The sequence below is a fragment of the Crocodylus siamensis genome, chromosome 3 (assembly GCF_052110815.1).
Source record: "Crocodylus siamensis isolate JL-2025a chromosome 3, ASM5211081v1, whole genome shotgun sequence".
NCBI classification, from domain to species: Eukaryota; Metazoa; Chordata; order Crocodylia; family Crocodylidae; genus Crocodylus; species Crocodylus siamensis.
This window is the reverse complement of record NC_143397.1, coordinates 237,506,089-237,533,928: the sequence shown is the minus strand read 5'-3', so window position 1 is coordinate 237,533,928 and position 27,840 is coordinate 237,506,089. Positions and strand designations below refer to the sequence as shown.

Sequence of the window (27,840 nt, the reverse complement as noted above, 5' to 3'; positions counted from 1 at the left end):
AGCCAGGAGTAGGAAGGTTGGGAATATTTCTCTCATTCTTGTAGGCAGCCACAAAATCACCTCTCAGCCTTCTCTTATGGAGGCTGAAGAGATCCAGATCTTTCAATCTCTCCTCATAGGGCTTTGCCTGCAGGCCCCTAACCATACAAGTGGCCCTACTCTAAACCCTCTTGAGGTTGTCCACATCCCTCTTGAAGTACAGTGCCTAAAACTGGATGCAGTACTCCAACTGCAGCCTGACCAGTGCTGTGTAGAGGGGAAGTAGTACCTCCCTGGATCTGTTCATCATGCACCTGCTAATGCATGATAAAGTGCAGTTATCTTTACTGATTACTTTGTCACATTGATGACTCATGTTCATTTTGGAGTCAGCTATGACTCCAAGATCGTTTTCCACTGCTATGCTCCTGAGAAGGTCTTCCCCCAGCCTGTAAGTGTATTGGTGATTCCTACTCTCAAGCACTTTGCACTTGTCTTTGTTGAACTGCATCCTATTCTGTTCTGCCCACTTTTCTAACCTGTCCGGATCTCCCTGGATTTGTTCCCTACCCTCTGGTGTGTTAACTTTACCCCATAATTTGGTATCATCCACTAATTTGGACTGAGTACTCTCCACATTCTCATCCAATTGACTGATGAAGCCATTGAACAGCACAGGTCCAAGAACTGAGCCTTGTGGGACTCCACCTCCCACATCTTTCTGGGTTGATACCAACCCGTCCACCACCACTCTGATCTTGGAGTATAGGCTGCAGTGTTTTTTTATATATTTTATATATAAAATGGTTTGCATGTGTGTGCGCGTGTGTATATGTATATAATTTTATATATGTATTTCCTAACTGGTTCCAACATGAGGTGGTAGGTGAACACAACTTCATTGGGGTGTGCAGTTGCTGGGGAGTGGAGGGTAGAGATAGAGGGCAGGGATGTATTGTAGCAAGTATTTGGATAGTTCTTTCAAAGATGCTGTCTATTTTCTACTGAAGTGTCCTTGTTGTATAAAGGGAGGTTTTAGGTCTGCAGGGTGGGCTTCACAAATGTTCTCCTCTGAGCATATGCAGTGGTATCTGAGGGCCTAAATGTAGATTATAACTTTTTTGATGTACTTGGGTAAACTTGTGCCATGCTCCAGTTTCAGTCTGGGAACTTTCTAACTGAGCAATTTTCTTCACAGTGGCCTTGTACTTCACTAACTCTAGGTTTTGTAATAGGAGATAAACTTGTTTTGGGAAAAACAGAATTAAAGCTGAAGAAAACAATTGACAGAGTGAATGGATAAAAAAAAGGGAACATTCCCAGCTGGTTTGGACAGCTTGCAGTCATTTACTGTCTCCAAAACCATGCATAGGAATGTGACCTGATTTTACCTATTGCTTTTCACTGCTGCATGCAGACCTGATAGCCAAGGCTAGTCAGACCCATCAAATCAGGAAAAGCTGTGCTCTGTTTATGCTGGGAAACACAGTTTATGCACTGTCCACAATTATTACAAAATTGGCGTAATTGATTTAAAAAGTCATTAGAGAGGGGGTTAACTCTAAGGAATTCACTTCCTTATCCTGCTACTGTAACAACAAACAGGCATGTAGGTCAGTCTACAGCAAACACTAAGCTACTTCAAGATCTTAAATTGTTTGGAGAAAAGCTACAAGCTGTGTGAATGTTGCTTGACTTTGAATTTGTTCAGCTGAAACCTTAATGTTGGGTGGGTCAGAAATCACAGCTCCAGGCCTACTTCTTCACTCACATGCACTGGATTTAACATGATTGTACTGCAGGCTTTGCAGAAGTGTGTGACAGGAGAATCACAAAGGCTATTTCTAGATGAGTGCAGGATATCTACATTCCACCAGGCAGTGGCAGGGACAAAGACTGTGCCATGGTAGGTTTGTGTAATAGGGTCCTAACCATAATGCAAAAAAGAATTAATATCAGATGGTATACTGATGCTACCCTTATTAAGTGTATTAAATGCTACAGTGGCTGATTTGTTAAAATGAGCTAATAAGATTTTGGCAGCTTTGTCAAATTAGTTAGAAATTAGGTGTCTTTAAAGATACTGGAGACAGTGAAGTGCTATGTAGAGTTAGATTGCCATCTGCTGGTATTAACTGACAGAATCACCTTCACAGTTGCATAAAAGCTACACTACATTTTTTATTTGTAAGTGGAAAATAAAGGGCTAGGTGAGAGCAGGTAAATCTTGGTTGGTTTTTTTTTTCTTAACCCTAATGCTCTTCTAGTTTGTGAATTCATGTGGGGGGGTTTTCTCATTGAAAAGTATTGGTCTATTAACAAAAATCTATTCATGGCTAGGTATTCCTGTAATGTTTAGTCTGATACAGATAGAGGTGTCCATAACTTGGGATGTAATAGTCTGGAGACATTATTCTTTTGCAATAAAAATCATTACTAACTCTTACTAAATGATACTAATCCCTTTTCCATTGTTACATTATCTGGTTTGGGTCTCTATTTACTTGAATACATCTTTCTCTACAGCAATTACAATGATTGATCAGTGAGTATTAATGGGGAATAATTAACTTTCCTCTTTGATCTAAGAGAGTGAATTAACTGATATTTGATCATTATACCTTGCCTTAGTATTTTCAGGGTATCTACATTTATTCTTAGATTATTTGAGGCTTGCATTGGTTAATGCTTCTTTTGCAGTGTTTGTGGGCGTTCTACAAAGTAAACCAGGGCTGCCCAACTGGTGGCCCCGGGGCTGCATGCAGCTTTGAAAAGGGTAAGTTTGTGACTCCCAAGGTCCCCCCGCCTCTGCATTGCTTAGCAGCTTGGATCTCCAGGTTCCCCTTGCCTCCTTACAGGGCAGTCCAGTCCAGGCTTCCTGTGCAGCACAGTGTGGTGGAGGAGCCTGCACCTGTGCAAGTGAGGGTGAGGATAAGGTGTCTATACAGCATGCAGCCCAGGGCCCTATAGCTTGCACTAGTGTGGCCCATGGGGCATACAGTCCCCTCTGGTGGGTGGCCCATGGCTACTTACAAGTTGGACAGCTCTGAAGTCAACACTTCCTATGAACTGCATGATGGCAGAAAATAGTATTAAACTGCACATACAGTTTTCTCCTTTCCCCTGCCCCAGACAGAATTGGTTTGTCCACATCCCTCTTTCTATTAAATAGACCCTGCTATTGTTAGCATCATTCCTATTCTGTTCAAGTGAACAAAAAGATAATGGGAGCCAAACTATTCTAGGTATGTGCTTTGAAATTGCTAACACACTGCTCAGCTGGGGAGGAATTCAGTCTTGTGTAAGGATCCTGGGGTGTGTACTTGAATCCCTCCTTGTGGCACAGGAGGTCTTGAGCTTTGCAATATTGCTAGCTCTGGACATCTCAAACTCATGACTTTAATGGAAACTTTAAAAATAAGTGCTGAGTTCTTGATGCTTTAAAATTGTTGTCCACAGTTGTGCAGACTACAGCCTTTTAAAGAGGAAAGCAGAAATCCTGAGGGCAGAGTAATGACTTGACCCTAAGTGCTGGAGGGAACAGCACATACTCTAAGACTCATGATAATGTTGTCACCATCCACAGTACTTACTTTAGCCTGCCTGGGTGGTGGAAGTGTCTTGCAAATCCTTGTCTTCCATTAATCAAATTCTTACTGAAGGTAACTTGAAGCTGCAGTCAGGAAATTAAGAGCAAAGTGTGGTCTTTAAATCCAGAAGCAAAATACACTCCTAGCACAATGGGGGCTAGCCCTTTTTGGCAGATCTGCCACTAAGCAGCTCCACTCCCTCCCCAAGTGCCACTTTTATCCCCTTCCTGTACCAAATCTGCTGTTCTGCCTTTTCCTTCCTCCCCAATTGGTTTCTCTACTTTCTGCTTCCTGCCCTTTCTGCTGCTTTGCTTCCTGTCCCCTCCCTTATCTGCTATGTGCCACAGAGGCTGCCCATGCCACTTGTGGCACTCATACTGCAGTTCACCACTCTGTCCTAGCACATAAATAGGCCCTTCTCTTTTTATAAGAACCTCACCTTAGCTTTGTCTAAACACAAGGCTCTTTATCCATCAAAGTCTTATTTTTTCCTCTGGGACAAGTCCTGAGGCCCTGACCCTACTTTTCAAATCAGTAGAAGGTCTCCAGTTAGCACCATTTCCCACTGTGCCATTTCTGCAAGTCACTTTGGGACCAGTTTAAGCATGTCTGTGCTTTCTTCTGGGTGTGTCGCTTACACTGCTATTGTGCAGGAATATAACACCTCATGGACATACTGGCTTCTGTGAGACCTGAGATGCTAACCATGCTAGGCTATTTTGCTTTGAAAAGTAATTGCAGGGAGTGAGCAAGCAATGGGTGTAGCCTTTAAACAGGTACAAAAGTAGTGAAGGGTATTTTTTGCGGGGTGGGGAGTTTACCCCATTATCTTTCCTCATAAAGCTTATTGAAGCTACAACAATATCCATAGCAAAGAAATATAAAAGTTAATACTGGATATAATCTTCTAATCATGTAACTAGATAGCTACAAAACTACAGCACCATTACAAAGCAACTAGGCATTAGATCAAACTTAAGACCTAGTTCCCGATTCTGCAGTTAAATGAGTGCAGACGGATTTTCTTGTCTGCATAGGATCTCCAGGTTCTCCTTCCCTCCTCTGGCTTCCACTTTCTGTCCCTCCCCTCCCTGCAGGGTGTGGGGTGTTGCAGGGCAACATGGATTTGACATGGATTTGCCTGCTTGCATTTCATTGCAGGATGGGTGCTGTAGCTGGAGAGCATTAGGTCACCACTGGATGAGAGAGTTCCCCACCCAGTTCCTTTAAGTTTGGTGTTGGCAGCTCTCTTGCGACAAGGAAGGAGTTAAGTGTACCTAGCTCTAATCTGATCTGAGGTTTGAGTTCCTTGAAAAGGGAGTTTGACAAGGTAGCTGTCTGCAGCTGGATCAGGTTTCTGAACTGAAAGGTGCTGTGCCCTGGCAGACGCTCGAGTGAGTCACACACCCACTACAGATGGAAAGGCGGAAACTTCAGCTCTAAACAACCTCTGTAAGAAAGAAGGAAATAGGTGAAACTTGTCACTTACTGAGATTGGGTCAGAACCAGTTATACCAGACAGCTTTTTGTGGGGGAGCTAAAGACTCCCATCTCTATCGGATCCAATCTCCTTATTTATAAAAGGGCTGAATTGGAACCCTGGGGCTAGACCCCCGGGGAAAGGGGGAGCGTTCGTGTGGATCTTGATCTTGAATTTCTTTTTGCTTCTTTATTCTTGACAAACAGCCATTTTGTTCAGTGGCAAATCCAGTATAACTGTAAGAAAAGCAGCTTTGCTGGTGGTTAGGAGAGGGGAATGAGACAAAGAGGCAGCATGATCTGACAATAAAGGTCTAAGGGTGGAAACAGATGTTGCCTGACATTTTATTTGTGCTTCTATATAATTTTTTTTATGGTGGCACAAATGGTAATCTAATAGATATTCCTACCATTTGCTGTGCCACATCAAGAAAAACCAATGGAGAGAACAAAAGTGGTAATAGACTCTCCTGCTGCTTTGCAGTGGTGGTCTACTAGCTCTGTGGCAGGAGAGTAGAGCAGTCTGAGCTTGTTACTCTCTAGCTTCCTCCGGCAGGTGCTCTGGGAGGTTCAGGGTCCCTCAAGCCCCTGGAGTACCTATCCGGCTTTCCCTGCTTCCCTGCATGCTGGGACTCTTGGGGCATCTCTCCATAAGCAGGGAAGTCCACTTGCCTAGACCCATCTCTGGCGATCCCAAGAGTGACTCTGGGTGACATGCTCCCCACACTGGGAAGCAGGGGAATCTCCTGCAGGGGATGTACCCTGCGCATTTCTGCAGGCACAGAAGGGGGAAAGTCCCATAGGAGTCCCCCCACCCCGGCTTGCAGATATGCATCTTGTGTCAGGGTGCAGATACATATGCCAGGGGAATCTTCTGCAGGCAATTTCCCCTATACATATGTGCAAGTGGGGAGGGCAGGACTCCTATGGGAGTCTCTCCACCCGACTGGTGCTTCCACTTTCATACACTAGGGAAATCTCCCAGAGGATTTCTCTACTCCCCAACATGGGGGTGGGGGGTATGTCTGAAACCAGGGAGTTTCTCCCATTTATAGATAGGCCCCAAGTCAGGATGCAGCATGTAGGCATCTGTTTCCTACCTTAGTGAGACTGGATATCAGGGTTTGTTTCCCTGACCAATCGCTGACTTATTGGCAAGTTGCTTAGTGCTTTCATGACAGTTCTTCATCTGTATAATGTGACTAGCACTTCCCCCTCACAGAGGTGGTGACCTGCTCAGACACTGTGACAATGGAAGGCCCATATTAGGACCAAAGATCAGTGAAGAAGAAAAGGAGTCTTTGGAGGAGAAATACTTGTGTTGATTCCTTAACTTATTACAATCTAGTCTGAGTTATTGTATTGATTTGAAGTCACCATTTCCACCCTCTGAAGGTTCCCCTCTATTTACTGGCTTGTTCAAAGCAAGAAAAGTTGATAGTCTATTTTGGAGACACTTTTTGAGTTAATTACCCTTTTTTCTAAAGGGTTTCAAGGGACCAGTAATAAAGTCTGCCACTTATTTGGATTACACTACCATAACTAGATAGGAGCAGCAAGAAGAGAATAGTACTGTGAAGTTAAAGCTAGCAGATAAAGTATCTGCTGGCTTCTTTTTGTAGACAGAAAATGTTTGACAAACAAGCTCATTGAGAATGGCTTTTGGAGCACTTAAAATGAAGTACACAGTGGGTGTATCTACATGTGTTGTTATGGTGCTGTTGTTACTGTGCCATATTTTAGTACTTTTGCAAGTACTAAAAGGTGGTGCAGTAACAGCCCGTAGTGCCCTGTGCAGTTATTTTTAAGCACTACATTGCCATGGTGACATGCTATAACAGGGGAAGGCAGCACTACCACGACAGAGATGTAGCATCACAGGTTTTGCCCATGGACACTATGTCACCATAGTGGGTTGCTATGGTGATGTAGCATCATGTGTAGAGGCACCCAGTATGCTGAATCATAACAGCCATTCTGTCTCTTTAAAATAACAGAGCTTCTTTAGTCTTTGTTTTATTAAGTCTGAGATGAGCCATTGCATACACTACAGAATAAAAAACAAACCTTAATTCCTAGCTAACATTCATGTGAAGTCGCTTTGAAATTCTATTTATGCAAGGCCAGGTACAGACATTATATTTTTACTTGTATAAGTGATTGGAAACTTGTTTATACCCATAATAGAAGTTGAGCGCACACAAACTTGTTAAAAAATGGTGGAACCTGGTCTAAGATTTGCCCCCCCCCAACTCTCAAAGGGCAAACATGTGCTCTGTTTACTACTTATCTAAATTACACCACTTACATAAAACTATGCAACTTAGATTGATTCCACCTTGAGGTTTTTGATGTCTGTACCTAGCCTAAGAGAACAGAGACCATCTTCCCAGCTTGCTTCTCAAGCTATTGAGCAGTCTTAGCATTTTGAAAGATCCTGATTCATCTCTCACACCAGTTTGGCCAGTCAATGTGGAAAGGGATAGATAGCATAAAGATGAGATTCAGAACTGGACTTCATGGCATATAGAAAAAACCAGGGAGCCCAGTGGGGTTAAAGCTGGTCTGAAAAGACTATTTAAGCATATGCTTTTCAAGTGCATTTGTAAAAGCCAGTTGAGAGAGGCCAAGCTCAGTAATATGTTATGGTTTTTTTAAGGCTTAAAAACCTAAAAGGCATGGTGTAAAAATATTGTAATTGGAGGAAGTGGAATAGGTGTGCAAGTTCTTTATGTGCCTGCTGAAGCAGGAGGAAAGGTGCTGACCACAGGATTTCTTAGCAATAACATTTTATTTCACTTTCCTTTAAATGTCACTGTGCAGTCATCAATAATGGACATAGCCTTGTAGGAGTGGTTCTCATTCTCCTGTCACAACTTCATTGAGTTCATTGGAGTTACGCCTAATTTATGTAGGCGTGAGACAAGTCAAGAGAAGATCTGAATGGACACTTCTGGGGAAACTGATTATGGCCCTAAAGAAGACAATAGTTGCTGAAGGAGCTGTAATACTGCGTTCTTTGCCTGGTTCCAATTTTCAGAATAGAGCAAAGCTGGATTCAGAGGACATAGATCTTGAATATCTCCATTACTGGTCTTCCCACAAAGCAAAACAGCATATCCCAAAAGATTTTTTAAAGTATCTTAAGCTACTTCTTTATAAGCTTGTCAGGAACACATTGCAAGAACCAGGACCTGGCATCTCACACCTCCAGTGCATTGATGAGGACCATAGTGAGGTCCTCCATAGTACTGGACCCCTCGCTCCTGCGGGGCTGTGGAAAATCCTCTTGTGTATGACAGGTTACATACTGGAAATAGAGAATGAGGGAGAGGGGACCCCTATTATCTAGATCTAATCATGAGAGTCTTGGGAAGAAGTGGGGGAACTTGACTTCCATTTGTCTTGTTAGATTCTTTAAACCATTAAGTAAATGTCTAATACCTAGACCCATTTGTAGTGGGTTCAGGGATTTACTCACTCAAACACCCAGTCTTTTAGGTTTGCTTATCCTCTTTTCCTATGTCTTTATTCCCCTGAAGCAAACTCCATCCTGGCAGGAGATAACTTAAGCAACTCAGTCCCTAAACCAAATACTTACGCCACATGGGATCTTCTCCCAAATCCAAAGAGAGTCCTCAGGCACTGTTCTGCCATGAGTTGCCCACTCTCTCCCTCATCCCTCTGGTCCCTTCAGCCACAAGAAGAGCTCACTTACAGTCTCTCTGCTTTGCTCATAGTCTTCTGGGAAAGAGGCACTCCTGGCATGATCCTCAGGTTCCTCTGTGAACTGACCCATCAGCTTTGTCCCTCTCACTGCTCTCATTTGCAGCTCAGTCTCTCCCTGACTAAACCTAGCATTGTTCCCTGGGAGCCTTTAACTTCCTAAGGGCCAGCTAATTATTTCCTACAGGTGGCCCAGTACTCACAGTAAGTCTGCAATCATCACCTACCTGCTGCAGCTGGCTGCAGTCCCTGAAAGCATGCAGGCTGCTACAAGACCCCATAAAACATGTAGCCTGTTGCACAGTCCTTGCTCACCACTCCCTTTTCTGGTGTACACTACTGCCATCTTCCTCCTCTGCTTTGTCCATTGCTTAGGCTACCAACGACAGATCAATACAGACCTTGGACACTTCAGAACCTAAATTTTAGGCACTTGGCCCTCAGAAGTTAGGTGCTCAATGTATAAGTTAGATGCCTATGCAGTGCATAAAGACAGTTAAGTACCTAAGAAGGGTAAGTCAAAAAATCTACGTGCTGAATGGCCAGCCATGGAGCTAGCAAATAGGAAACACTAAGCACTGTTGCATTTTTAACTTCAGTGCCTGACTCTGGCCTAGAGGTAGACACCTCCATCTGGACTCTAGAGCTGGAAGTCCTTTCTTGTAGGCTTCTACAAGTATGATTTGGGCAGAAAAAAGTGAGTTGTATTTAGAATCCCCTCAACCTGAGGAGGGCATAGCACCCAGGACCGCCACCTTTGGACAATTGATCTGAACACTGCAGTACAGTGTAGATGTGGGTAGGCAACAGGTTTGCTACCTGCTGGTGTCTGGTATTGAGTGAAAGCAGTCACATCTGCTGCATTTTATGCTGTATCTGGCACTGTCAGAGCATGTTAGGTGTGCCTTAAGTCAACATGCTAGACAGAGCCCCTCTGAGGACTTTGGCACTGCTTTTTCTAGTTGCTGGATCCCACTGAGCCTTATGTGGAAGCTAGGTGCCAATCTGCTCAAATCAAGGAGGTCCTGGTCAGTCATGAAAAGAAGGGACAACTGCAGGTACCTAGGGAACTTTCAGGTCAAAAAGAGATGCCTCCAGTTTAAGTACCTTCAGGATTAAGTGGTGGCAGGGCTGAGGATTTTGAGTTTGTTTCAGATTTGAGCACCTAATTTCTTTGGAGCCAGAACTATGAAGCACCTACCACATACAAGCACTATAGAAATCTTTTAAGAAAAGACTTGCCACTTTAAATTGCGCACTTGATATCTACATTTGCATCTTTTAAATTTATTTACTAAATAAAACACTACGCTGATCTTTTTATTGCTTCATTTGATGAAGTTTTAGGCTTCTAGAATGTATTTTTCCCCCTTTAGCAATAATATACAAACTGTTCCTTTCTGTACCTTTGAGAGAAAAGCTACTTTTAGAAATGAATAGTTACCAGAAGCAACTGAATGTTGGTATCCAAGGTATCCTAGCTGTCTTCTATATCTGGAACAGAAACTGATTGTGTGGTATCCCAGATACCACTGCATTGTAACTTTCTCTTTAATGGTAAGCCTTTTCTTTTTTAGCATATGACTTGTCTTCCCAATATTGCACTGTCAACTGATACACTATGTGGCTAAAACTAATATCCCAATGTTTCCTCCCAAGCCTTTTCCATTTCCTGAAGAGGCTTACCTCATGCTCTTCATGATGGTCACAGCTAGCATAAATTTTTTTGTATGGAGGGTCTTTGTTTTCTTCATGATTTGTATTGACAAATTCTTGTGACCTATAAGAAACATAATGGGGGACTGTGTGCTATACCTTCCTCTCACCTTAAGTTTAAACAGGGACTTCCCATACCACAAGGCAGTTGAATTCTCATTTTGGAACCCTCTCTATGCTTTCATACTTCATATACTAAGGAGTGCACAGAAAAAAGTAGTCATTTTTTTGTATTAATGTGATCGTATTTCTATTTTAGCATTTAGATACTTATACCTTCCTCAGAGTCTAACTAAATATTTTTCAAGATGGAGTGGAAGAGAAGAACTGTGCTCTATTCCTGGCTAGGAAAATCATAGTCATTTAATGGCATAGGCCTAACATCCCCTCCAACTCTGATCTTTGCCTGCCTTTGAGTTTTAAGATGCTATATTAGATTAGTGCTCTCATTGTACTAAGTGTACTCATTGTAGAGAGAGATTAGCTCTGTACAAGCCAGCCATTACTCTGGCAATTGAGCCCCCTCCCATAATGTATTAAGGGACCTAACTAGCATTTGTAAAGTGGGCCTTTCCCTTTATGGCCATATATGAAGTCTACTGTCCTCTGCTTTTGCAGTCTATATTCTACCACTTATTGTGTGGTTACAAATACTTTTGCACAAACGCCTTCTAATGCAATCTCAACGTTCATTTAGTAAATTGAGCACTGGTTTAGTTGAAGGTCTAGAATATTTCCTTTCATCTTAGGTCTGACTTTTCAATAGGAAAAAACTAGTTTAATAACCAGATTACCAGCAAATACACTGTATGAAATCACTTTAATGCTGCTCAGTGAAAGTCACTGTTATACTCTGGGGAGCCAACCCCTTTCATCCATACATTCTGGTATAAGTTTTATTTTACAATATGAAGTATAGGAATTTGTTTTTACCATATGGTACTAGACAAAACTTTTAGTTGCATCCAAACTTACATTACAAACATAGGAAATTTAGGCAGAGTACAAAGATCTAAGACAACAAGAATTCCATAGAATAAAATGTACCAAATTGATTTATTACAAGAATTCAGGAAGGGCTTGAATGGCTTGGGCTCTTACAAGGCTACTGTTCATGTATACGTTACTGGTATGAATTTGGCTTGGGTTAACTGTAACTGAAAAATTACTGTTTATGATGCTTCAGAAAAGGATCTCTGAATAGAGCCTACCTAGCAAAAACTATCTTCACAACAACTGGCAACCTTGTTGGCAAGCTGAGACCTAGTAGACAAGAAGGCAGTCTCCTCTCCCTGACTAGAGGTGGTCTCTGCAGATGTATAAGGCATGTTGGCAAGCTATAGGGAAATTAGGTACTATTCTAGGAACAATGAAGTATCTTCAGTTTTCACTTTTGGCACTTTTCACAAGCACTAAAGCTCCTAAAGATTCTTTCAGAAATACCTCATTATCTGCCAAATGGTTCTAGTGTTGGGGCGGGGAGTAAAATAACGCAAAAAACCTTTGCTAAGTTAATTTTAATGCATTTATAAATATTTCTTTTCACTACATAAGTGGGCTATCACAACCTGATTAAGACCATTCCTAGTAGATCCTTAAGTTAGGACCTGTCTCTCTAAAGTCTCCCTTGCAACAGCAGACAGCAACCTTTAACGAACTGCAGGCTGGACCAACCTGGCTTTAGTTCTCAACCCGCCTTGCACCACTCAAGCTGCAGCACAACTCCCCACCAGTAAGAAGCTGTGCCACACCACAGCCAGGAGGAAGTGGGAGGCTACAGGAAGTGGAGGTGACTGACGTGCAGCTTCCAGCTGCCCAGCCCTAGCGCAGCTCCTTGCTGCCAGGCACAGGCCAAGATCCATGGGCCAGATCCAGCCCGCAGGCAATATGTTGCTGATTCCTGCTTTCCAACACTGGAATTTAGGATGCAGCAAATAAAGCATTGTAAGAATTGAGGTCAGACAATAATCAACAAGTGTTAATACTCCATTCAAATTATTTGAGTCACATCATAAATGCAGCACTATAAAGTTAAAACTGTACCCCCAACAAGGTGAAACAGTGCAAATACCTGTATTTAAACAAGAACGTTCCACATATACAAATATATACAGCACAAGTGCACTGTTTGCTTTGCAGTATAAATAGGTTTGATGAAACTAAGTCTCTGACGATACTACTGACCAACAGTATCAAACAATACGTATTTACTAAGGAATACAATAATACTAAACGATCAGATTATCACTATCTGATACGGCTATGCAGTGTATTATAAGATTGTCCCGGATGGATATTTAAAACTTTTAAGCCAAATATTAGTGAAAAATGTTAAAAATAGTGTCACAAAAGTCAGTTTAGATTCTGATCCTTTCAGTTATTTAGTAATCAATCACAGGCTCTACAAGGTGTACCTTTTAGCTGCCTGTACATTGGTTCAGTTTCTGGTTCCTTCCTCTTAACTGAGTAGCACCAAAACTCAATTGTCTGCTAATGATGGGGCTATCTCTAAACTATGTAATACTATAAATACAGAGGTTGTGTCTACACGTTCATTAATTTGCTTTAGGTAATGCACATTAAATTTAGTACCGCCACTGAGAGGTACTAGAGAAAGGCACAGTAACCTATTTTAATGCAATTAGCTAAAGAGCACAGGTTTTCTGTGATGCTTTAATGCACATTACAATAGGCTAATCTGTATTAAAGCACATGTGTATATGCACCCAGAGAGAAAAATAATGCTTCTAATTTAATACACAATAAAAAAATGAAAAGGGAATAAAAAAAAAAATGAAAAGGGAATAAATGGTAACTCATTCTCAATTAAAGTAATTCTCCTGGAATTGGGTTATTTGCATTTTGGTGCTGTAAAATAATGTTATGTAAAAAAGTCTTTTAGGAATTCCATTATGGTTTGACAGATATGTAGAATTTAATTTGATCTTCCGCACAATTACACGAACCAAACAGGAACACTGTGCCATTAACCTCCTCGAATGCTATAGTTTCCATCTCCTTAAAGCAAGGGCTGTGCTGCAACCGTAACAAATAGTCGTCGCAAAGGCAAAAATCTACAGAAGAAGAAAAAAATGAGTTGCTCGTGAGAAAACTATTACCACAGTGTTCTTCTTTTGTTCCATACTCTGAACACTTATTACTACAGAGAGACTTTGGGAGTTCCATAATTAGCCATAAAGTAAGGGAGGGTGATTTATGAACTGCCCATTGAAAACCCCTACACTCTTGTTGTTCTGAAACTTGTTGGCTTCAAATGACATTTTGTGGCCCTCTGTAATATGGAATAAGTCTCTCCCTCTGGTCCTGGCAAAACCCTGCTTTACATCATTCATAAGTTTTCCCTTTTCAAAGGTGAATATAGTCATTGAGCTGTTGTTTTTTATTAGCATATTAAGTTTTAGGTTTAATTCCAAATGAATGAGCCTGCAGCAGCAAACAAACAAAGGGGAGGCTTATCTTTAAAATTACTGTATTAGCAATTTTGCTATCCTCTTAAGGAAATGGGGGGAAAAATTCACGGATGTGGGGGCACAGGGTTCTGCTATTGGAACAAGTTGTAGAGGAATGTCATAAAGCTTCTGCACTTGGACTCTTCAAATTGAGGCCAGATATCTTTCTGAAATAGGTGCTTTAACAAAGCCACCTTGCCTCCCTGGTTGAGATTCATGGTCTATACCAGGAGTTGTCTTGAAAGGAGGCATTCAGCAGCCTGAGTTCAGGGTTTTCTTGGTTAATGGCAGCAAAACTTATCACTTATTCCATCTTAACATCAATTTAATTAAGACTTTTTTTAAGATTAATTTGGGAGTTAGACCTTCTCCGTTGTACCTCATTGCTGGACCCAAGAAAGGAAGCTATAAGAAAAAGTCTTCAGTTCTTACATCCCAGCCTGTCTGTGAGGATCCTCAAGACTGGAGCATATTTCCCATAGCCCAATGTGGAGCTAACGAGACTCCCCACCATGCTGCTATGGATCAGCAAGACTGGGGGATAGAAAATGAGGGAAAGCAAAACTTTCTGTGCATTCAAGTGATACATCTGCACATTACAGAAGGGATTTAGGTTCTGCATTGGATTTCAATGAGTGTGAGAGAAAACTCAGGGAGTACCTTCTTGGTATAAAATGTGGTTACTTGAGCTACCGTCTCTATCCATGTATCATACTGGAAATGCTAGAATCAGATACAACTGGGAGGCTTTCTGGATTTTGAAATTCACAACTTTACCTAGTTCCAGTGGAGTCTGGTAATTCAAACTGAAACCTTATCTTCTATCCTAAGCTTTCAGAGAGGATGGACTGAATGCTGGAACAGTTTGCTTTATTCAGAATAGGAGGAGGATATTTCTTACCACCCAAATAGGATGAGTAGCTTTTTTTTCACTGTATTTTAATGTTGCGGACAGGCATTTAAAGTTTTTTGTGACTTTAAGTAAATGTACATAACCCCATGCTCTGAACATGCTTCCGGAAGGTGCAAAAATTAGACCACTCTCTCAGTGTGCTAAACCTACTGAAACGGGCCTATAGAAAAGGCAGTATTGATCTGAGAAAAACGGATACTTGAGCCTTCAAGCATGATCCTAGTAACTAGTATTCCTTTCATAATATCTCTGGATCTAAAATCATAAAACACGGCCACCGTGCCCCCCACCCCCATTCCCCTTCCTCCCTCCCCCTCCCTGCTGGCTTTTCTCAGGGCCCAGCCGCTCGGTGTCCCCTGCATCCAGCCCTAACCCTGCGTCTCAATCGGGTGGAAACAGGCTGGTGCTCTGCTGCGCTGTCTCCTGTCTGAACACTCTTGGAGCACTCTGATTGGTTGTTTTGGTCAGCCAAACAGACTGCGAATAAAGCATTATGGACAGACAGACAGACGAAAGCTTTCATAATATTAGAATACTCACAGAGGCAGCTATGCTTATGTTATATTCATTTTCATCCAAAAGCTTTTCCTGGGTAGAGTTGACTCTACGTGGGAAATTATGCAGAGATGTTGTTGCTGCTTGTAATAAAAAGGCTCCAAAGTAAAAGACAAAAGTAGCTCCATGGAAAAAGAAATCCTGAAAAGAAAGTAATGAAATCAGTCTGCTGTAACTGACCTAATTTATTTAACTTCGGGGGGGGGGAAAAGTGAAATACTCAGATAAATTAAATAAAATTATTCTGAGATTAACTATGCCTAACACAAGGATGGTAGGTAATATATTAATTTTCCTAGTGCTAGAACAGGGCATCACAACATATAATTCATTCATGTATTAAATTCCTGAAGAGGGATTTAGGCATAACTTAGGGCCCCATGTGCAAAATTGCAATGCTGAAAACCCCTGCTCAGCTCCTACTTCAAAGCCATCAGCACCAAAGATTCTGACACAAAATTTTGCCAGGTACTTAAAATTCTCTTTCTGTGTATAGCCAAAAATGTCTCCCTTTTAACACGGCTGAGTGGCTTGGTGCTTAGCTCATGCCTATCTGCAGTCTAGATGCAGGTATTCTTCTCCTTTGTCTCCCTGATGAGTCAGGCTTTTTCAGAGTACCCCTACCAATCAAATGGGTTCTGCATCAAATGCAGTGGTGGCTGCCCCCTTTTTTGCAATGTGATTGAAGCTGCTGCCATGCCCTCCTACTTCCTTCTGTTCAACGTTGTTGGGACATTCATCCAGGATATAGGAGACTCCTGTACAATTCCTTCCTCTGCTTGAGGAGATTCATACCCACATCTACTACTTTTTGGGTTGCTCATCAGACTACAAGTCTAAAGAACATTTATGCATATCAACAGGAGACTCGTGTAAAATACATGAGCATCCTTCTAGCAGGGAGATAAATCCAGGACTTCTTCCCAGCTGAATGACCTAACCACTAGGTTACAGTGTTGTGCTCTCTCTTGTGTTCTCTCAATGGTCCAATGAATCTTTATTTTTCTACACTGCTGAACAGGTTCAAAAGGAGGGAGAGTATGCCCTACCCAGAAAACCCTACAGCCAGGTAGCTGAAGTACACTTTGTAAGAGGTAGAAGATATGGATTTGAATCTCTTGCAGAGGGGAAAATTAAATGCTGATCTCCTGTATCTTGGGTGACAGCTCAAACTGTCTTTTACTGCACCTCTCACACATGCACACTTGAAAGAAAGAGCATAGCTATCTCTTCTGAATGAGGGCTCCAAGCTCTGAAATTTGAGTAGCGATATGTGCTTAAAGCCTGGAAAAGGAGGATACTTTAGATACACCCCTGATATGCTCTGCTAACAGCTAGCCCTTAGCAGCTCACAGCTGTTTAGGGAAGAGATTGATTCCTCCCATGATTTGAATAAGGGGCTTAGGCATACAATTAAGGATTCCAGATGCAAACATGCAAGTCTGCCTCAAAGTGGCCAAGTCCCTCCTTAGATTTAGGTTGACATTCCAGGTAGAGAGCCTGGCATTCCAGGTAGAGAGTTTAAAAAAAAACGTTTCAGTAAAGTTTATCTAATATATTTATCCCTTTGGTAATTTGTAGCCTACTAAATTCTAGCAGGAATATCTTTCAGGGGATCTGCGTAAATACCTTACGATGTCATTAGAAACAAAATAGTTTTCATTGCTATATTTGCTATGTTTCATAATTTAATATACAATGGTTTACATATGTATGCCGTTTGTGTGGAGGTGGTAACCAAGTGAAATAGTACCTCTAGGGGACTAATTAATTCATTATTTCTTTCCAACTGTATAGCAAGGGACCATAACTTTCTCTAAGCATGAACACATGAAGTAAATCAACAGTTTGATATTGGTTGTACTACCTCTGTAAAATCAAGGTCATGTCCTGCATTGCCCTAGTTAGGGAAATGTTTTCTACATAGATTCCAACCCCCCCCCGGTGAGTTTTATTTCATTTGTTTAATTAAATGAGTCTGCTTTGCAATGTAGATTGTTTATCAGTCAGTGATTCTATATCTGACTGAGGCTAAATCTGAGTAAAATCACACAACAGTCAGCTTCAACAAGCTACAACAAAGGTAGTTGCTACAGTTTCCTCTTCCACTTGGACCAGGAAATAGCATTCTAACAATGTGATCATTTGAGACTCTGTCATGGAAGCTGCTCTTTCCATATTCTTAGTTTCTGAATCACTGACTGTGAGTCCATAAGCCCCAGTTCTGGCAAGATGGTTGTAGTAAGAATGAACTAGGGCGTTACTATCTCTTAAAGTATTGTCTGGGAGCCATCAGGCTTTAACACAAAAATGTGTTATCCTAGATCTGGCTGCAGGGTCATGGAAGATGCTGTACAAATTTGCAGCCAGTTAAGGAGTTTCATTCTTGCACTAAGCTGCCCATCTAGCATACAACTGTCTTGCTCAATTGTATTGGCTATTCTTTTAGTACTTTAGCTCATGACAGAGCACATACAGCTCAGTGAGGAACACCATGCTGGCTGTATATACAGGAGAGGCATATTCAGGAAACAAACTTTCTTGTTTTCTCCATTGAGCTGCCAAACACTTTAATTTCCTGGCAACAGTTACAGTGCAATTAGGTATCAAAAGCAGCATTTGTATGGCCATGACTTCTGTGATCAAAAAATGACAAATCTTTATGTGCTTTAAATAATGTAGATTGGTACCTCCTGTTCCACTGCTTTTATAATCCTTTAAACTTCATGAAAAGGGTGTGCATGCACATGTATGTACAGTTTGTAAATAAAAGGATAGTTCACACCTTTACACCTGTGAAAACCTACATGTATAGAGCAGTATAAAATGGCTGGTTTGGACACACTACTTGGCACAGTTCAGAGCTATACATCTCCACAACATCCGCATCTTTCTGACTCAGGATAAGTAGCATCTCTGAATAGTTTCAGGGGAAATGCCAAAGGAATAAAGTACTGCTCAGTGAAAGGCTGGCAGAACATGGCCCCTCAAATTCTACAGATTTGCATCTGGGATAGTGGAATTTCCAAGGGTTTAAATAAGCTCAAACCATTTTTTAAAGTAAAACTTGGCTTTTTTATTTCTTACAACTATTAATACTATATAACAATACATCTGTACTTCTGTTTTTCTGGAGTTACTTGTCAAACTGCCAGAGTTAATCATTGTGAATTATGTTGCATATATTATTTTCTGAAGCAGTAAATCTGCTCGTCACATGCTGTCTGTGTAAAAATAGAAAGAAATACAGTTTTCGGTTTTTCTTCTAACATAAAAGCAAATTCAGCATTTCTACAGTTACATGTCTTTACTTATCTGTAGAAATTGCCATTTACAATAAAATTGAGCAATACGTGTGTCACAGTATCTTGTTTGGAAAATGCACATCCAGTGTGCTACAGAACACAAGGTGATCTTAAAATGGTATGCCAACCTGTAGCATAATTTATTTTCTGGTGATTAATAAAGTAAGCTGGATTATAGCCAGCATAGTTGAGGTAAAATGTTCAGTCCTCTTTATATGAGCAGTTATGAGTCATTTTTAACAAAATCACAGACAAATATCATAGGCCTGCTATAAGGCCCTCTTATACCAGAGGGGCCACAATTCCTGACTATTAAACGAGGGCCTGGACAGTGGCTTCCCAATAAGTGATGGAGAAAAAGTTAGGGTATTATCTGGCTCGAATAGAGCAAAGAACTCTCTCAGAATGGGGGTAAGCAGATGACATTTATTTACACTAAAGTAAATCTGGTTCTCCTGGTGTACAGTGTCATCTGTCCAAAACCTGTTGTTACAAGATGAATATTTGTATAGCATTTTGGATATGTAAAGAAAGCACTATGCCCCCAACCAGCAAGGCTAGAAAGTATGTGCATAATTTTAAACTGAATAATTCTACCGAAACCAACTATACCTCCCATTTACTTAAATTATGCACAGTTTTAAGAGCTTTGTTGAATCCTAACTGATGTGTGAACACCACCAAACAACCCTCAATTTACAATTTCCTCAACACTCAACCGGCAATCCTTGGATTGTGACTCACATTTTGGGAATGAAACATAAAAGCAGATGCAATTAGCAGACTCTTACATAATCTTTGCTTTAGCTCTACTGAAGAGTTGAAGTTACACTCTTGTGTATGTGTACTTGTAGTGAAACATTGCTGCTATAAAGCCAAAGTGTCTTTGGAGAGAATCCAAATTTATTGCTGATAATTGATAAACCCTTCAAAGACCCAGCTTAAGATGTTCTATGAACTTCTGACTTAAAATACTTGCAAATCAAGGGACTCTCCACCTAATGACTTGGATATTATGGGATACACAAGAATGGATTTAAAAATATATCTAAGCATACAAATCTTAAGCATAACATGCTTACCAGTAGAAAAATAGGCTATGGAGAAGGAAGACTATTAAATAAAGATGTTGAACAGTCAGACACATCAGCACTTCAATGACATGATACATTTTTAGGAACTTTTATTCTTTTTGCATCTTCTCTTTCTCTTGTTGCTCACTTAAAACTTTGCAATATTATAAAACACAATGATATAACATAGTGTATGTTTCACCTGTAGGCATTTGGAAACTTCCTATTCAGCTTGTGATGTACAGCTTGTTAGAACCTATTATTTTTTAAGGCTACAAACAACACAGGAGTACATATATTAAAAATTATGGAAGACATACTTATCAGTTTGCCCATACTCAAAGATATGCACATAATCAAAATAAAATGGAATAGGTTATAGCTTTCCTTTTTTCATATGAAGGTACAGACTGAAGGCTGATTAGACATATAAAGCTTTATTGTAATCTTGCTTTCTGACTGAAGGTTGAGCATTGCATATGACGATATATAATCAATATAGGCTTTGGCATTTAAAAAGATCAGGCTTCAGTTTTACTGAAGAACTGAGCCACATCACACAGAGCCACTCTGGCCATTGGAGGCCTAGGAGTCCAGAATGGCAGTAGACAGTCCTAAGCATCTACTTCACAATAAACTGAGTCTCTTATAACGTCAGAGAACTAGAAGGATGTTCCTGGGTCACTGATTCCTACCCCTTGCTACTACAGATAGCCACATCACAGAATGCTGTTAATAAACATAGCAAGTGCCACCTTTGTTTTGCATGAAACTTTTGCCTTACTAGTTCTATAGGAAGGCTGTTCTGGAAGTTCATAGTTCTTTTAACTTCCAACCTAAACCCAGTTCATACCCAATTATCCTTATGGTAATGTTCACCTTCAGCCTGGTCTCCTTCCCTGGTATTTCCCCCTTGTTGATTATGGAACATAATCATAGCACCTCTTAGTCTTTGCTTTTGTAGATTTAAACCAGCATGTTTTTCTGTCTCTTGTAAGACAGGTGCTCCATTCTATTGATCAGCTTGCAACTTTTCCAGTTTGACTCACTCCACTGACTGGTGGGCCTCAAGTTAGGAAGATCGTCAGTCTCTTTTTTTTTTTCCTTGAGAATATGGAAACAGTGTTACAAAAGAGTAAAAAAATCTTACCATCTGGTTCCAGTCAACAGCAATTCTGTGCGTGTAGCTGAAGAGGAACACGCACAGGAAGAGGATGGAGAGGAAACAAGCAGTCACAGACACAAACATCACCCATCCCTGCAGTAGCGGCAGAGGAACCCTGGTGGCAGCTACCAAAATCCACACTAGTGCTCCAAATAGCTGTGGGGGGAAGAACACAATAAAGGTTGAACTAAACATTCTCCAGCCTTTCTTGACTGAGAGCTAACAGCTCAACTCAAACTGAAAAAATCCTCGTGGAGGTAACTTCAGGAATTTGGGCAATTTAGAAAATTTTACTTTTTCAAGCTGAATGGCTCAAAATGACCTAGACATTGAGGAGATAGTCTCAGTAGGTGCATCTACACGTGCACTTTAATGTGCAGCAGCCTATTTTACTGTATTAAAAAGTGCCACGTAAAAAACTATGCGATTGCACTAATGCACAGCAAAATAGGCTACTGTGCATCAAGCATCACTTAAATACTGTGCATTACGGCAGCCTAATATGCATTTGTTTCATACCTCACATTGGAGGTACTAAATTCAATGCACATCAGGAATAGTATGCATGTAGATGCACCCACTGAAAGTGAATGGGACCTAAAGGTTTAAAGGGCTCTTGAAAATAGAAGCTTCTAAGTCACTGAAGTATTTTTTGCCCAAAGTCTTATTTTGAAGGGAATAAAGGGACTATTAAAAACACTGTTAGGAAGCATTTATGCTGGAGGAAGGAATCAAAAGGTTTGTTGACACCAGCATGTGTGCCAAGGGCGCAAGTAGGATTGAATCTAAATTTTATGCCATGCAGCCATAGGCAGTAACAGTAATGAAATAAAAATAGATCCTGGTTTTGTTTTGTTTTGATTTTTAACGGAGTTTATTATTTTCCTTTAGGCACATGAGATTTGGACAAAAGGATAAAAGGCAATAAATGAAAAGTAAAATATTTTAAGGTTAGAAAAGCTATGGCAGACTGGATCTGGAAGGCTAAGTAAAAGGAAGAGATAGGCCAAGTTCTTTGCAGTTAAGCTTATGTAACAAAGAGCAGAATTTAGCCCTCCCAAATGTCATTGTAGCATACTGATTGATCACAATAAACATGTCTTCAACTATAACAAAAGATACCCATTAAAATCACCATTGCCACTGGAAAACGTTCCTATGTCTTTAGATCAACACAGCTATAACCTACATCTTCTTTAAGATGGAAAGCTTAATCTAACTTAATAGTAAAGGCATTATTTTAGACAATGGGTAATAATGACAGTGATCAAATTCAGGCCATTTCCACTGGAGTGGCCATTTCCAGTATATACCTCCCAAGGCACAAAGCTGGAAGCAATTTTCCTTTTTTCCCAGATAGCAAGAACTTCAGTGGAAAGCCTGTTTAGTTTCTTTTTTAATCTGGGCCTGGCTCAATTTCCAGTAAGAACAAGCAAATCTTTCGTGGTATTAAAATACAGCATGTATGAATCCAATACATCTGATGTAAAGATGCACTGGCAGCCTGAATTCACAATTCCACAAGTTAGTCTGTCAGCCTTCAAGCTATTTTCAACAGTTTCTTTTCATAATGAATCTGCTGTGAGAAAACCTACTTTCTTCTACAGTAACACGGCACTGGAGTCTCAAATCCTTTCTGAAGAAAACAAGTATTGCATGGGTAATAGCCACATAGTCTTTCCACTGCATCCCACTGCTGAGATTGGCATCACAGTTACTAATTTTAGCATCTACTTTGACAATGATTTCCCTGATAGTGCACCTGTCCAGTGGAACTAAAGCAAGGCACAGCACTCGCATTACACCGGTTGGCAAAACCATCAGGCAGTTAACTCAGGGTCATTTCTGACCTGCCTGAGAATGGAGGACCGCACACATACACCCACAGGGCGGAAGTCGGGCATGTACAAGGCTTCTCTGGTGATTAGACCGGTACTCAAATCTGCAGCTGCAAGTAAGACTCTAGTCTTGAAACCTACATTTCCCCAGGCTCTCATACTCAATTAATCACAGCTGCGAAGTGGAAAACCCTTCTGCTCCTGCTTAATTCTAAGGACCTGACCTGTCCCAGTGAGGGCACTTGGGTAAAGCTGGGCATGCAGATAGAAAGCCGAGGAAATGTTTGCACATATGTGTGTATTTGTATGTAGAAGCATGTGTGTATGGGTGTGTGTACTTTATAAGCAGAAGGGTGCCTGTACTTTGTATGTAGAAGTGTGTGCATGTGTACCACATAGACAAAAGGGCACACATACTTTGTATGTAGAAGGGTGTGTGCACTTTTTATGTAGGTGCCTGCATTTTGTATGTAGCAGTGTGTGCGTGTGTACCATATAGGTAGAACAGTGTGTTCTATGTACAGAAGGGTGCATGTATTCTGTATGTAGGTGCCTGTACTTCATATGTAGAAGGGGGTGTGTGTGTGTGTGTGTGTAGCATGTAGTGTGCACATATTTTGTACACAGAAGAATGTGTGTACTTTGTATGTAGGTGCCTGTACTTTGTATATAGAAGTGTGCATGTGCATATTGTATGTAGAAGTGTGTGCATACTTTATATACAGAAAGGTGTGTGCACTTTCTATATAGGTGCCTGCAGATTGTATGTAGAAGTGTGTGTGTGTGTGTGTGTGTACCACGTAGGTAGAAGGGAGCGTATACTTTGGGTACAAAAGGGTGCATGCACTCCGCATGTAGGTGCCTGCAGTTTGTCTGTTGGGGGGGGTGTCTGTCGGTGAACCACATAGGTAGAAGGGCGCGCATACTTTGTACACAGAAGGGTGCGTATACTTTGTATGTAGAAGTGTGTGCATGTGAACTATGCAAGCAGAAGGGTGCGCATACTTTATACACAGAAGAGTGTGTGTAGTTTGTATGTAGGGACATGTATCTTGTATGTAGAAGTGTGTGTGTACCACATAGGTAGAAGGGTGCGCATACTTTGCGTATAGAAGGGTTTGTGTACTCGTCTGTAGGTGCCTGCATTTTGTATGGGGGGGGGTGTACCACGTAGGCAGAAGGGGGGGCATACTTGTACACAGCAAGGTGCCGAGAGAGAGAGAGAGTGTGTGTGTGTGTGTGTGTGTAGGAAGCACGCAGGTAGAAGGGCGCGTGCACCCGGCCGTCGTGCCGACGCGTGTGCCCCCCCGCCCTGGGGCCCGTGCGCGGGGGCCGCTCGCGGCGGCGGGACGCGGCAGGCTCCCCCAGTCCCCACTCACGATCTCGAGGCAGATGAAGGCCCCCGAGTAGGTGCGCAGGATGTCGAGGCCGCAGGGCAGCGTGACCCGCGGCGGCGGGAAGTAGGCGGCGGGGTTGGGGGGCGGCGGCATGGAGCCCCCGCGGGCCGACATCCCGCTGCGGCCCGGACGTGGCTGCGCCCAGGTAGGACGGCGCGGGGCGGTGCCGGGGGAGGCGCCGGCAGGTGCTGAGGGGCGGCGCTTCCGCCCCCGCCCGGCCCACGCGCGACGGCTGCGCCGGGGCTCCAGCCCGCAAGGGCGGCGATCCCGCACCCTGCGTGGGCAGCCGCCCTCCTGCTTCACCACCCTCCTCCTGAGACGGGTTTTCCAACCTGCTCGCTCTGTCCTCGGCCACAGCTGACAACGGCCCGGCTCCATCCTCTTCGCAAGCCCCTTCCCGGCACTTGAAGGCTGCTGTTCAAGCCTTCTGCATTATTACGAAATCTATGCAGTTTAATCGCCGTTCCTCAGACCTATACCGAGGGGGACCCTCGCAGTGACAACACGTGCCCCTGTGGGCAAGTTCAAGCCCTGCCCCACCTTGGTGACCGTGTTTACTGTGCTACCTGGTGGCCTTCGAGCGCTTCACACAGGGTATAGCATCACCTGAAGACGGCTGACACAATAAGGTTGCCTTCAATTTATGCGGTAGATGCCACCCCTAGGGCAGGGGGCGCAAATCAGGATGACTGCCCTAGGCCCTGTGCTTTGGGGGGCCCCGCGGAGCCAGCTCCACCGCCTCCTCCTCAAACCTTCTGCTGGCTTCCTTGCATCCAGGAGTGGGGCCCTGCAGAGGCTGTTTTGCCCTGGGCCATGCACCCTGCTTGGTTCATCTCTGGTTCCTGGGGAACAGCACATACATCGAGTTTGCACAAAGCGACCCCAGTTTACAGTGGAACAGATAGGGATGCCTTCCCGCAGTGGTGAGGGAGGGAGGAAGGGAGACGGGCTAGGGAAGGGCCGGGGAGAAGAGTGTTTGCTGAAAGTCCTTGAGTCTACCAAGGGGTGTCTCAGGCTGAAAGCAGTGAGAATCACAGGTCTAATGGTATTGCCAAGCCGAGTGTTCGGAAGTCACAGGTCAATTCCCCTGCAAAACGCCACGTCGGTGTATAGATCACAAAACATTGGAGGAGACGGCATTTAACTTCCGGTTGCAGAGGTTTTTCTCTAAGACCGTTTTCTGTATGACCATTCTCTATGATCTACATTTTAATAAGCAGCACAAACAAAAACAGTGAAGGTTACGGTATATTTGTGGTGGCAGGAGTTGAAGTTTTAAGAAAAGTACCAAATATCACAAGGTGTGTGATAAAATCATGAAAGTTGCCATCACTGTGTGAGCTCAGGGGAGAGCTCTTTTCTCTGATTTTTTTACTAGTACTGTATTCCTAAGGTTTTTGCGAGTGGCACATGTTTTTTCAGAAGTAATGAATGATACAGCCTAGACCAGTATCTCTCCATAGGATCATGTATTAAAAATGGGCCCAAATACTGAGCACACATGGGTTTCAGCCAACTGGGTCTGGACTGAATCTAGTCCCTGTTTCTAACTCTTTTTAGAAGAGTTTTCATACACAATATCTCCCCAGGGTCAAATCTCTCTTCTGAGCCTTTCACTGGGATATGGGACTCTACAGTCCAGCAGCCATATATCCCACAGTATCAGTCTCAGACCAGCAGAGACCTGTAGTGGCTTATAGATGTACTTTTTGGGGGTGTCCAGACCCTGGGTCTGCAGGTAGATCCCGGAGCCTCTTTTGGTTTGGGGGGAAAGCTGGGCATGTGTGCTTGGGCACACTCACTGCCCCCAGCCCCAGCAGGTCTGTCTGTGCAGGAGGGAAGGGGCGGGGGCCAGATTGAGGTCCCCGCGGTGAGCGGCTGACGGTGTGGCTGGCCAGGAGCAGGGGAAGTGGGGCCCCAGTCCGGCCAGGTGGTGGGAGGATTGGAGCCCAGGGAGGCTCCTCCAGTGGCACTTGGGGCTCCTTCCCCATCCCTACAGGGGCAGAGGTGGCAGAGGCTGCTGCCGCTGTGCCTCAAGTCCTGCAGCAGCTGGCCACGTGCAGATGCGGCTCAAGCTCAGCAGCAGGGACTCACGTGGAGGCGGCCTTGGCCCAGCCGGATCTGAGAAGATCTGGTTGTCCAAGGGCGCATGGGGGGCGTTCCCGCGGCCGGACACAGCTTGGTGGAGGCCCTGGCAGCCCGTGTCCCTCCCACCTGTGCTTGGGGTGCAACAGGCAGCCTACAGCAGCAGCCACCTTGTCCCGAGCACAGGTCAGGGGGCATGGGCCACCGGGTTCTTTGCCAGGCTGTACCCAGCAGTGGGAACGCCCACCCCCACCCCAGCGACTACCGGACCACGGAGACTTTCAGACCCAGCCAGGCCGGCGCCCAATGCCACCTTTCTCTGGCTGCTGGGCAGGCGCAACTCAGTGCAATTGTAGCACAGAAGGGGGATGAGGCCCCGGCCCAGCTGGATCTGGGACACTCCACGGTCTAGGGGAGCATGGGGTAAGGGGTGGAGAGAAGTGGGGCAGGGCAGCCAGTGGGGCATGGTAGATCCTGGGGTGACCTTTAGTTCCAAAATGTGATCTTCACCATAAAAAGGTTGGAGACCACTGCTCTAATACCACATTTTCTCTGAATCTGTGGTTTGTCAATTTTTCAGACTGGATCAAATCCATTTTGCACTCTCCTTTCCTGCATATTTTTCTTCCCTGTGATCCATGTTAGTCCTCCCCCACCCGCTACAGGGCAACACCTTCTGTTAGTCCCTGTCGCTAAACATGAGTTGTACTGGGACTTTTCCCTTTCACCCAGTGATGTTCACCCTACCGGCTTCTGTGCAGAAGGCCTATTGTTTGTGGTGCCAAAAGCTGAGGGACAATCAGAACCGGCTGCCTTAGGCTGGCTTGTTAGTGGCTGTCCTTCACCAATGTCAAATGTCAGGAATATTTCGTTAGAAAGGGACTGTCTACAGGGTACTAAAATAAATTGCCTTGAACAAGTTTAGACATGTTCAGCACTAATGCAAAAAGGAGATTCAAATTAAAAACAACTCACAATTTGATGCAGACCTGTTTCACACTGTCACAGAACTCCTGATGAATTTGGGTCATTAGTGGCACTTGTGAAACTTTGGGTTTGGCTTACTGCCTCCTTTCAAGTTTTATTTTGCTCTAACTTTGACTGAAGGAGTAAGTACCAGCGGGTCCAGTGGAATGTCATACCAGTAGATACTGTCAATACTTGCAGCTTAAGAGAGAATGCCAGAGGCAGAGCTATTTCTAAAAAGCTGTTTGGTCACCAATAAGTAACATGTTCTGTATTGGTAGATTGGTGTGATTTGTGCCAGGCAAAATTTGTGTGTTGGCACAGCCAAGAGCAGGCATCTGACTGGGGGTGGGGGAACTGTCAAGGGGCGGGGCTACCCATGAGGCCCTTGACAGTTCACCAAAACTTCGTAAGCAGCCCTCCACCCGAAATAATTGCCTGCCTGTTTTACATGGTCTTTTGTGGCAGTTTACATGCTTGCAGATTCTAATGGATTTTTGTTCTGTTTTAAAAGTCTGAATCCTTTAAGCATTTTAAATGTTAGGATGCTAATCAGTTAGATTCAGTGACTTAAGCAGGTGTT

General features: G+C 43.0%; 1 protein-coding gene across 1 annotated transcript; it reads right to left on the bottom strand.

The window, feature by feature from the left end:
• Nucleotides 1–11,293: 11,293 nt before the first annotated feature.
• MAL2 (mal, T cell differentiation protein 2) lies at nucleotides 11,294–24,392 on the bottom strand. The gene is made up of 4 exons (XM_090040551.1): nucleotides 24,189–24,392; nucleotides 20,957–21,127; nucleotides 15,414–15,569; nucleotides 11,294–13,564 (listed from the first exon to the last, which is right to left on the bottom strand). The coding sequence occupies exons 1-4, from the start codon at nucleotides 24,318–24,320 to the stop codon at nucleotides 13,493–13,495; spliced, it is 531 nt and encodes a 176-aa protein (XP_089896677.1). The 5' UTR covers nucleotides 24,321–24,392; the 3' UTR covers nucleotides 11,294–13,492.
• Between the last annotated feature and the right edge of the window lie 3,448 nt (nucleotides 24,393–27,840).